General features: G+C 52.4%; 2 protein-coding genes across 2 annotated transcripts in view; both read right to left on the minus strand.

Moving 5' to 3' along the window:
- LOC139603875 (zinc finger protein 135-like) overlaps nucleotides 1-3,425 on the minus strand; it is a 67,084-nt gene extending 63,659 nt beyond the window's left edge. The window contains exon 1 of the mRNA XM_071454881.1: nucleotides 2,586-3,425. Within this exon, the coding sequence (XP_071310982.1) occupies nucleotides 2,586-3,406 (821 nt within the window). The 5' untranslated portion in view covers nucleotides 3,407-3,425. The remainder of the gene's footprint in view (nucleotides 1-2,585) is intronic.
- The window catches only part of LOC139603914 (zinc finger protein 154-like), a 273,066-nt gene that overhangs the window by 130,931 nt on the left and 129,823 nt on the right, over nucleotides 1-12,312 (minus strand). The gene's annotated exons all lie outside the window — the stretch shown is intronic.

The following is a 12,312-nucleotide window of genomic DNA, read 5'->3' on the forward strand; positions in this document are numbered from 1 at the left end:
AGGCCTCGGCCTCACCCTCCTCAGCCCAAGGCCTGGAAAAGCAGATTCAAACACCCACCCAGAAAGTGCCCCAGGATGCCAAGGTCAATCTTTTGTCACCAGCACGGCTTTGCTGTCAGAGTCTGGACGAGAGTAGAAAATCACCAGGGGAAAAGAGCATGAACAAGTTCTGCCTTGGCACTACCTCAAGCTGTGGGGTACCAGTTGTTGGTTTCACTGGCTCTGGATTGAAGGCACTTGAGACAGTAATTCATGTTCAGACTCAAGTGTTTATTATTTCTTATCAGTAAAACAGCCTCATTACTGGGAGTTCAGCAGCTTTTCAGTAGAAGGCACAAAATGGCCCACAATCTCTTGTTCCAAGGTCTTTTAAGACTAAACTATCCAATTAGGAACTGACACCTAGATTATTTTCCCTTTTAACCCAATAACTGATCCCAAAGAGCCTGCAATGTGGAATTTCTGCCCAATTACAAAAAGCCACCCAAACCCATGAAGAAGAAGGAAGAAGCATGAAGAAGAAACCCAGGACAAAACACTGTGCCCTCCATTTTGCTTCCATCCACAACATACTAAAAATCCCAAAACCTCAATTTCTCAGAGTCAGAGTAGACCAAAGCCCAAAAACTGGAGGTGATAAAAATGGACTAAAACCACAACCAAGGAATCTGCATCGCCCTGAAATACCTTTCCCCTTACATCAGCCTGGTGCATATTCATAAGAGCCTCATGCATACCCATAAACTACTTTACATATTCCAGGAATGATTTTACGTGGCCCCTCCTTGGGTCTGCCTTTTCAGAGCATGTGTGTTTCTTGGCTGTGGTTTTGGCTCCTTCTCTTTATCACCTCCAGGTTTTGGGCCTTGGTGCACTCTGCCTTCAGACGGGGAGTGCTGATAGTTGGCAGATCTGTACAGGTGTCCTCATCCCGTGTGCATTGGATGTTATCCCATCCAAGCAGGCAGTTTAACAGAAGCAGCTATTTCACAAGCTTAATTAACAACAGAAATAAAAACTTATAACAAAGTTACTTTAAAAAACAGTCCCAGCCCATATTTGATCCCAGTCTGTGTGGTCCTGATCCATATGGTCCCAGTCCCTGGGATCCCAGTCCATATTTGATCCCACTCCAGGCTATCCTGGTCTGGAGGGTTCTGATGCACAGGATCCCCATCCATGTGATCCCAGCCCATATTTGATCCCAGCCCATATTTGATCCCAGTCCGTATTTGATCCCAGTCCGTATTTGATCCCAGTCCGTATTTGATCCAAGCCCATATTTGATCCCAGTCCGTATTTGATCCCAGCCCATATTTGATCCCAGCCCATCTTTGATCCAAGCCCATATTTGATCCCAGTCTGTGGGGTCCTGCACACACTCCCAGGGTCTGGAATTCCAGTTCCCAGCCAGGAAAAAATGTTCCTGCCCTTGAACTTCCTTCCTATCCCCTCAACAAATTGCAATAAAATTATAAACAAAGAAATAATAATTGAACTTTAAAAAATTATAATAAAAATAAAATATAAAAATCTCAACTCTTCTTTACAATACTCCAACAGTGATTCAAACCAAAGCAACAACTATTACTATAATATTACCAATGTATATAAATAAACAAATTATATATCAAGAAATACCTTTTGAAAATTTTAACTCTATGACTAATGTACTTTAGATAAAAATATCTAAAGAAACTACCAAGCAATTTAACACACCTTAGTAAAACAATTCATATTACAAACTAAACACAAAATTACAATATTACAATTCATACACATATGACACATATGACAATATTACAATTCATACACAAAACACATATTACAATTCATATTACATACTAAACACAAAACCAAACACCAGTACAATTTCTCAGACATTTCAACCAAACAATTAAACTTTAATAACATCCTTAAGTACTCCAAAACAATTAAAATTATTTTTAAAAGGTTTATTGGGGGTGCGTGGTTTTATTTGGATATTGGTTTTTTAATTGTTAGAGGCTAGATGATTTAAAAAATGGGACTTTTATAAGAATTGAATCAGATGAAAAGGTGGCACTCTGCAAACAGAACTGACTGAAAATGAACAGGACAGAAATCAGTAACTCTGAAAGTTTTATTTGCTATCAAATACAACCCACACACACAGCCCCACACATTCCCAATCCCATTGCTCCAAATTGGGATCCCACTTCTCCCAGTCCCCTTCTAACCCCATCTCACCCTGGTGGCTGTGGAATGGAGAGTTTAGCATGGGATTGAGGTTTTTTGAGGAGGGAACAAGGAATTTGAGGTAGGATTGAGCCTTTTTGGGTTAAAATTCAGTTATTTTCAGAGGGATTTGAGTGGTTTTGAGGTGACAGATTCATCCCTCTTGGCTTTTGGAGTGGAAACACATGGAGAAGAGAAAAAAATTCAGGCCAAACCAAAGGAGAAGCAGGCAGGTGTGTTCCCAACATGGATCACAGGGAATGTGAGTGACCAGGGCTGTGCCCAAAGTGCCTCCTCAGTGGGGGATGGAGCTGCAGCAGCGCACGAAGCTCTTCCCGCACTCGGGGCACTCGCAGGGCTTCCCTTACCGGTGCCTCCGTTGGTGTTTGGTCAAGTTAGAGCTGCAGGAGAAGCTCTTCCCACACTGGGGACACTCGTAGGGCCTCTCCCCAGTGTGGATGCGCCGGTGGGTGACGAGGGTGGAGTTGTACTTGAATCCCTTCCCGCAGTCGGGGCAGCGGAATGGCCTCTCCTCTGTGTGAATCCGATAGTGCTGAAGGAGATGGGAGCTGGTCTGAAACCTCTTCCTGCATTTATCACACTCGTAGGGCCTCTCCCCTGTGTGGATGCGCCGGTGCTTGACGAGGTCAGAGTTGCGCTTGAATCCCTTCCCACACTCGGGGCATTGGAAGGGCCTCTCCTCTGTGTGACTCTGATAGTGCAGGAGAAGATCAGAGCTGGTCTGAAACCTCTTCCCACACTTGGAACACTCATAGGGCCTCTCCCCAGTGTGGGTCCTCTGGTGGCTGATCAGGTGGGAGCTCCTCCTGAAGCTCTTCCCACACTCCCCACACTCGTAGGGCCTCTCCCCAGTGTGGGTCCTCTGGTGGCTGATCAGGTGGGAGCTCCTCCTGAAGCTCTTCCCACACTCCACGCATGTGTGGGGCTTCTCCCCATCATGGAGCTGCTCATGGAGCACCAGCTCTGAGCTCTGGCTCCATCTCCGGCCGCCTTCCTGGCCCAGGCTGGCTCTTTCCCCCTCACATCCCCGCCATCTGCGTTTGCAGCCCCTCCTCGTGCGGCATCTCCGGGCCTTTTCCTCCCCGTTGGCTTCCTGCGCCGTGGAGCCGCTCAAAACGGCCTCTGCCACCAGGTTCTGCCGCGGGCATTTGTCCTCCCTGCTCTCCATGCTCAGCTCCTGCTCTGGGTGAGGAAGGACAAGGACAGCATGGGATTTGCCTCCGTGCCACAGGCAAGGGCAATGAGATCCCCCCGGGCCATCTCTGGGGATGCACTGCCCCCTCTTGGCTCTCCCCATTTTGGGATGCCGGGGCTGTTTGGGCTCCCGGGCTCCCTTCTCCCCTCATTCTCGGCTCTGGGCTGCAGCGGCTTCAAGGAGTCCCCCCTGCCCCTCTCCAGGCTCTTGAGGCTCCCACCAATGGCGGCGCTCCCCCCTCTCTGGCCTCCCCACTTTGGCCTCCTGGGGCACACAGGGCTCTGCTCCTCCAGGCTGCCTCTGCCGGCAGCCGCCACCGCCACCCCCCGATGTCCCCCCGAGGGGCCTTTTCCGCTCAGCCTTGGACTTCTTCATTCTCCAAACATCCCCCAAAAACCCAACCCAGGGACCCCCCGGGATATCCGGGGCGGGCTCCCCCTCCCCGCTCACCGGAGCCATGGGGGGGGCGATGATCCCACAGGTGGGGGCTGCGAATTCAGGCAGGGCTCGAGACCGCGTGGCTCCCGCAACTCAGCCTTGATCTGCCTTTGCCCCTCCTCTTCCTCTTCCTCCCGCTCCTCCTCTGTCCTATCTCCACCTCCCTGTCCTCCTCCCTCCTAACCCCGCCTCCTTCCCTGCTCTTTCTCCTCCCGCTCCTCCTCTTCCATCCCCCCTCCTCCTCCTCCTCCTCTGTCTTATCCCCGCCTCCTGCTCCTCTTCCATCCCGCCCCTTCCATTCCTTCTCCTCCTCCTCCCCCTCCATCCCTGCCCTTCCCTCCCTCCTCCTCCTCCCCCAGCAGCAGCCACACCCTCGGTGCCCCGTTCCCGCAGCCCTCGCAGCCCGCGGCAGCAGCGGCCATGGAGCCGGGCCAGGTCGGCATGGGCAGCGCGGGGCTCTCGGCTGCTCCCAGCCGCTGCGGGCGGGGGGAACCCGGCCCGGGCCAAAGGAGAGGCAAACTGGGCAAACTGGGGGCAGATCACAAAGCTAAGGATGCAGCAGAAAATGGAGCTGAAAGAGTTATTTTAATATTAACTCCAAACGAGGAAAAACTGGAAATTCCAAAGTTTAGGGAAGCCGAGAAAAAAGAATTAAACAAGATAGGAAATGAACAAGATAAATCAGGGAAATAGAAACTTCTACATGGAAGACAATTACTTAATAAAATGTGCTTACTAGGAAAAGATTAGAAGACGTGCATCAGAAACCCCACTGGCGTACTCAAGCTTTGTGTGATCATTTTTTAAGGAATTTTGGGTGCACTGGGATTTTTGGTGTAGCAAAGCAAGTCACTGAAAGATGCTTAATTTGCCAAAGGATAAATAAAAAGGTGATGAGAAAAACAGCATTAGGAGGTCATGAGTTAGCTCGTCGACCATTTCAAAATATCCAAGCAGAAGTTTGGATTTGTTAGGTTCTGGATTTATTTGGAAAAAAAACCATTTAATCTAGAAGAAAGAGAATATGCCATATGTTAGACAGGAGATTTTAGGAGAATAAAAATCTTTGAAGTATCAGAAACACCCGAGGAAAAAACCAAGAAAATAAAAAGGGGAAATGAAAGGGAGGGGAACAAGAGGAAAAGTCAGAAAGAGAGTGGGATCCTCTGCAGCTCTTGCCCCCTCCGTTGGCGGCCGAGGCGCCTGTCCCGGGTCCCGGCTCGCTGCCCGCCTCAGCTCCGCCTGCCCCGGTTTCCATCCCAGGTGCGGGCTCACTGCCCAGGGCAGCTCCACCTGCCCCGGCGCTGGCGGTGAATTTGTGTGCCCTGGCCCCACTGCCCGGCCCGCGGCCGCTCTGCCGGCCATGCTGGGCAAGATGGGGTTGCTCTGTCCTGCCGCGTGGGCCGAGGTCACCGCGCCGACCGCACCGAGGGCGGGTCCCAGCCATCCCATCCCCGCCTGCCCTGCCCGTGCCAGCTGCGCTGGGCAGCGCCGCTGCTGCTGCCGGGGTCTCCCACCTGCCTTTTCTCTGCCGGGAGCTGCCGGATCAGCCGCCATAAGCCATGTGGGGGCTGCCCACGCTCCGGCTCGGCCTCCACGGGAAGATCCCCCTCTGGCGATTCCGGCAGCACACCCTGCCCACACTCCGACCGAGCCTCGGCGGGATATCCTCCCCTGACCCCTCCTGCTCTGAGTTACGTCCCCTTGGTAACCACAGCTCCGGCTGTTCAGGGAAAATCCCTCTCTCTACAGGAAGCACCTTATCAAAACACTAGGAGCTCAGTTAAAAGGCAGCCCTCTCCAAATTCTTTCTCAAAACACGGGAGAAAGGCTACAGAAGGTAAAAAAGTGAAAGAGTTAGATGAAGGGATTGCTCTATTGCCGTTAAGAGAGGTTCCCATGGCAGGGATGCGCTGCCCCGCCCCGCGGGAGCCACCGGCGCCCCTGCCGGCCGTGCCCGGAACTGCACCCAAGGGGAAAGCGCCGCGGCCGAAAGGCCGGGACCGGCTCCGGGCTCTGTTTGTTGTCACTGCCGGAGCTGTTGATACACACTACTATTATTATATTATACACACTAGTAAAGAACCGTTATTCCTAATCCCATATCTTTGCCTGAGAGCCCCTTGATTTCACTATCCTAAAAATTAAGAGGGAGGGGGTTTGCATTCTCCATTCCAAGAGAGGCTTTTTCTGCCTTCCCAAGCAGACGCCTGTCTTGTAAAGCAAGACAAGCACCCACAGGCACTGAGGGGGGCTGCAGGAGGGGCAGAAGAAGGCCCTGCAGCACTTGGGCACAAAGGCCCAGCAGGTGAATGCAAGAAGGGAGCAGCAAAAGGCCAAGCTGAAGGCAAAGGCCAGGGCAGAGCTCCTACAGCCCCTGAGGGATCAGCCCCAGGGCCCAAGGGGGCCCCAGCACCCAGGGCACGGCTCGGCCACAAGCACCCGGCAGAGGCATTGCCCTCCTCGGCAGGGCACAGCCCACCCAAACAGCCCCTGGCAAGGAATCAGGGCTCCGGCTGCAGGGCACAAGGACACTGCAAGCAGAGACAGCAGCACCCTCAGGACCAGCAAGTCCAGCCCGTGATGGACATGGATTGGCAGGGCTGTCACAGCTCCCATCACACCAGGGACCCTCCACACTGGAGCCCTTGAAAACATTCAGGTGGGTCTGCATTGAGAGGAGGCATTTCCTGATGGACACAGGGGCCTCTCAATCTGCTCTGAATCTTAGACCTAAAGGGGAAAATAGTAAAGGAATATTTTAATTTTTAAGGGAATGAGTGGGAAAGATGAGCAGGTATGATTTGTTCAACCACTATTAGAAGCTGTGGGGGATAGGTTTGAAATAAATGAATTTCTTTTTCTTCCTCCTGTGATTGTAATTAACTAGGAAGGAGTTTGAGAGCTGGATTTTAATACTGTAAAAAGGGATACAGAGGCTAGTTCTGTTGTACCTCTGTGTCAAAAGTCTGACAAGGCCTATGCTGAAGTGAACCCAGAAGTGTGGGCAGCCCCAGGGAAATACAGAAAATTAGATATGGAGCCTCTACAAATTAAAGCAACCAGGACAAGCACTACCCTGTTCCAAGAGAGGGAAGGAAGGGCTCACAGCCTGGTATTGAGTCCCTGTTAAAGGCAGGGCTTTTGGAGCCAAGGATGTCTCCCTACAACACTCCTATCTTGCCAGTCAACAGACTGGATGGATGGACACAAGGAGGAAACACAGAATTTTCAAGTGTTAAAATTAAGATTAACTGAGGCGAGTGGCCTGGGCCTTCCAGACAGGGAAAAGGAATTTGAATTATAGGTGGACGTTAAACAGGGTCTTGCCAAAGGAATTCTTGTGCTAAAATGTTTAACCCAGTGGCCAGAGAGCAGCCTCATTGTCTGCAGAATTGTGCAGCCACAGCTTCCCTGGGAGCAGAGCCTGAAAACTGATGACAACAGGAGGATCTCCTAGAGTTCAAGTCTGGCATCAAGTTAAAGCTTTGACAACCAAAAGAGCCTCTAAATGGATGAGCAGGGCTCGGTGATTACAGTATGAAACTTGTTCAGTGGCACAGGAGGATTCAGAACTGAGGACAGGGCAAGGGTTTAACCCAGCCTCCTGTTTGAACAGCCTGGAGAGGGGCTGGCAAGGAACCCAGGACTGCACTCAAGGGACAGAGCTCCCGAGCCAGGCTGGGAGAGATTGATGGGACATTCCCTGGCCTGAGGGAGACAATGTGTTTGTGGATGGCTCTGCAAGGGCAGCAGGAGGGAAAAGAGCTACAAGACAGGCTGTTATTAAGGAAGGGGAATCAGACAAAGCGCAGGTCACCGCCCCATGCTCAGCTCAACCCGCGGAGCTGTGGGTGCTTGTAAGAGCCTGGCACTGAAATGCCCTGAGCAGGAAGGCTTCAAAATCTTCTGCTGACACCATGGCACCTAACAGGGGGGCAAAAGCAATTCTGACTGCTTCAGCAAGCACTGGATCACTTATTAACCTATTTCTAAAACAAATAATTCAAAGATAATGGATTGTGGAAGCAATAGATTCAGATGGGGAACTCATTTTACAGGAAAGACCCTTCAGGGGGTTATGGCAGCTTTAGGAATACAATGGGACCTCCATAACCCCTGGCAAGCCCAGAGCTCGGGTTGGGTAGAAAGAATGAATGGGGAAATAAAGAAACACCTTTGGAAGCCGGAGATGGAAACCAAGATGCCATGGGTACAGCTTTTGCCATTGGCTTTGGCAAGAAAAAGAGCCAGACCCAAGGCAGATATTCAATTATCTCCCTTGGAATTCATGTCTGGAATTCCTTACCTGGGCAATTCTCCACCTAGTGCAGGGTGGAAATAAGGGATGTAAATGTAAGGCAGGCTGTAGCCAGGATCCTGTCTCCTGTGGAATCTCTCCCCCAGGAAGCTGGGCTGGCACAGAGCCTGCCCTGGGACTTTGCTGTTGCCAACACCCAGCCAGGCCATCGGCTCCTGCCTAAGGAGTGCAAAGCAGCACCACTGGTGGCCAAGGGGCCCACGCCAAGTGTCCCTGAGGCCAGAAACAGCCGCCAGCACAGCTGAGCACGGGGGGACCCCTCAGCCTGGCCTCAGGGGCTCTGAAGCCCCGGAGATTTGCACTTCCCGCCTGCAGCAGGACCATGGGAGCCGCCCTGAGCCTGCCCTGAAGGCAACGCAGCAGCAGCCAGGGCTCCACAGCGGGCCAAGCCCCTGGGCCTGCCCACAGATCCTCTGCTCAAACCCTCGGGAATCCTGGCCACCCTCCCCTGGCACCTCCAGCCACTGCGGCCAAGCCTCGCTGCCGCTGCTGCAGCTCCAGCGCTGGCTGGGCCTGCACTGCCACAGCTGCTGGGGAGCACCGCGGCACAATTCCACCCTGGGGCTCACTCACACCCACACTCTGGGCTGCCTGCGACTGCACTGCTGCAAAATGTACCCATTCTGCTTCTTTTAAATCTTATTTCTCTGCTCAGAAAGGTTTCTCTACTCAAAGGCTTGCCTTTGGGAAAGAAATTTTAAAGGTTTTATTTAAGGGGTTCCCAGTCTGTTCGGATGTTAAACTCATCTCCACCACTCAATGGAGACGAGTTTAACATCCGAACAGACTGGGAATAGCCCAAAAGACACCCACAGAGATAACGACCAGCAACAAAACATCAACGCCCCGCAGCAAACAGCAACCAACAGCTACCCCAGACACTGCCCCCGCACAGCTGGAGACACCTGGTCTGGAAAAGGCTGAGAAGGAAATCCAGGAGTGTGGGCGGAATTCACAGCAGAGGGGAAGAAATCCGAGTCTAATAGGAAACCAAACACTAAAAACTTACACGACTTGGAAGCAATGAACATTAAAGCAGTGGATTTAGATTGGTTCAGACTACGTAAAGTTTAGGAAAAATCGAGTAAAACTGACATGTCGTGGAATGATTTTTTCTGCACAGCCGGGCTATGTGTGGATGAAAGTATTTCTGTTGCCCATCCTGGCCAGAACCAAGTAATGCCTTGACTCTCTCACACTAAAGAGATTCTTGGAGAGTTTTTGTTTTCCCTACAGTTTCAGTGATAAGATTACAACATGAGAAACATTTTTTATAATAGTCCTACTTTATATTGTCAGGTAGGTTTGGGACAGAAGGGTGAGAATCAATTTTTGGTCTGGGTTTTTCCATGTTCGCCTTTATGTTGCATTTTGCAAAATTGAAGAGCTTTAACCGTGATACTTTTAACTCTTAAATAGTTAATACTTTTTTTAAAAAAGGCAGATTCCGGGGGGCCACATGTGACTCACCAGATGGCAGCCCTGGAAGAGAAGCTTTGGTTCTAGTCAGCCAGGAGAGGAGCTTTAGGAATGCAAATGAACCCTGCTGGGCAAAGCCTGGCCAATGTACCTGGGTCTCTTGCCTGGGGCAGGAATTGGGCTGGTTCCCCCTGCCCCTCACCCCGAGCTCTGCCTGCTTGCCCTGATGGAATTTGCACAGCTCAAGGCAGAGCCCGGGGTGAGGATATCTGACCCTGCAACAGAAACGGGTGAAGCTGCACAGGGAAACAGCAAATGGAGAATGTTGGGAAAACTTCACTATAAATAAATGGGGGGGAATCATCCCTCTGCCCACTCCAACGTGTGCTGTCACTGTCTATGTTATATGGGGTGGATTAGAGCACTGAGATGTTCTTGCTACCACAAGTTCCGGGAAATCAGTTGGGAATCCAAGTATTTGATGATTTAATTAGAGACAAATGGTCAATTGATGCAGCCCTGGCTGGAGAGAGCGGCCAAAGATGGGGAGAAGATGAACGGCCAGCAGAACAAATCCTACAACACCATGGACCAGCCCCTGGGAACCCAAACCAATTCATATCAGGAGCCACAGAACCCATTTCTCATTTCAATGGCACCATTAGATTACAAGCTGCCCTCGGAATAACCAACCAGACAGCTCCAGCTCCTGACCTTCCTGCTGAGCAATCCACTGAAATGAGGAACACAACATTTCACCATGGGATGGGATCAGATCATCTGTTAGCAGAGAAAAGAGGAGTTTGTGGAAAATCAAATGACTCAAACTGGTCTTGGCAAATAGATGACAAAGCAAAAGTGGTGAAACAGATAACAAAGGAAACAAAAAAGCAGCTCATGTACCAGTCCAAACGTGGAAAGGAAGGGAATGGGACATGGTTTTGTGGTTCCCTGGCAGACCATGGGTTAAACGAATGCTGCTTCTGCTCTGATGTGCTACAGCACTTCTCACCTTTTTACCATGCTCCACACCTTGAGAGTGCAGCTCATTCAGCAGCTGAGCGAGGGGCCAGGGACTTGTAGATAAGGAAGTAACGGGCGAAACCACAGCTTCAATAAATGTTATTAATTAACATGGACTGCTGCTCGCAGAAAGTCCCGCTAAATTCCTGAACGTCGAGAACAAAAAAGACTTAACAGAGCCGTGAATATCGGCTGTTCTACAAAAGTGGGGGTGCACATTAACGAGGACGTGCAGTTGGCAGATCGGGAGGTCTGAACCTTCCAAGTACCTCAGCCAGTGGGCAAAGGGAGAGGGAGATGAGGCGGGAAAATGAGGATAAAAAGGAGGCTGCGAACTACAACAATGGCAGCTAGCGCACGGCAAATGCCCCACGGCCTCTCCCTCGGCACAGCAATAAAGTCACTTGTACAGGACTCCTCTGTCTCCTCGGGGCACGGAAACCTCCGGCCACGTGAATTTCCCCGCACAGCCCCGGGCACGGGGCAGCCGCCCCTGTGCCAGCCACAGGAACCGGGCCGAGCCAGCGCTGCTCCGGCAGCGGCTCCTGCCGAGGCAGCGGCCGCAAGGAGACCGCGGGCAGCCGCTCCCGCAGCGCCCTCACGGCAGCGGCACCACGGGCCGGACACGGCACAAGGAACCCGCCTGAGCCCCCTGCCGCCCCCGAGGCCCGCAGCGAGCCCCGAGCCCCCGCACAACCCAGCGCGGCTCCCACCTGCGCTGCGGCCGCCTCCCAGCTCCGCCGCCGCCTCACCGGTGGGTCCCGGTCGCTCCCAGTATGGTCCAAATCACTCCCGGTAGGATCCCAGTTGCCCCCGACACGGTCCCAGCGGCTCCCAGTCATGCCCCGTATGGTTCCTTTCACTCTCAGTCCCTCTCAGTAAGAGCCCAGTGTGGCCCCAGTCACTTCCAGGATGAGCCCGGTCACACCTTACCCGATGCCATTTGCCCCCGCTGTGGTCCCAGTTGCTGCCCGTATAAGTCCAGTCACCTCCAGTTTGATCCCAGTTACTCCCAGACACTCCCAGTACTATGCCAGTCACTCCAAGTGTCACCCCATCAGTCCCAGTATGATCCCAGTATGACCCCAGCATGGGGCAGCTGCTCCCAGTATGATCCCAGTTGCTCCCTGCATTATTCCAGTTTCTCTTCTTCACCCCTACTACAGATCTGATCACTCCCAGTATGATTCCAGTCAGTCCCAGGATGATCCAAACCATTCCCAGTCCCTCCCAGTCCACTCTCAATTGTCCCCTGCATGTTCCCAGTAGCCCTCAGTGTGGTCCCAGTATATCCCAGTATGATCTCTGCTGCCTCAGTTCTGCTCCCAGTGGGTTCTTTTCCCAGTCTGTCCCAGTCCATTCCAGTCTGTCCCAGTCTCTCTCCAGCAGCTGCTGCTCACCCCCCCGTCCCAACCCCATTCCCGGGCACTGGGACCCCCCCCTGCACCCCCTTATCCTGCCCCAACACCCCCCTGCACCCCCTTTCCCGGGTATCCTCCTCTCCCAGCCCCTGGAGCCCCCATTTCCGTGAGCCCAGGGAGCCCCGGGCCCCCATTCCCGGCCAGCCCGGGGCACCTCAGCCCCAGCCTCCCTTTGCTGGGAAACCCGGCCTGGGCACGGGGCTCTGCGGCCGCTCTGGGATTTATGATCCCCCAAAGGAAAGGGAGAGAACAGCAGA

This window comes from Agelaius tricolor, unplaced genomic scaffold (assembly GCF_023055355.1).
Source record: "Agelaius tricolor isolate 1412-34295 unplaced genomic scaffold, bAgeTri1.0.p SCAF_42, whole genome shotgun sequence".
NCBI lineage: Eukaryota > Metazoa > Chordata > Aves > Passeriformes > Icteridae > Agelaius > Agelaius tricolor.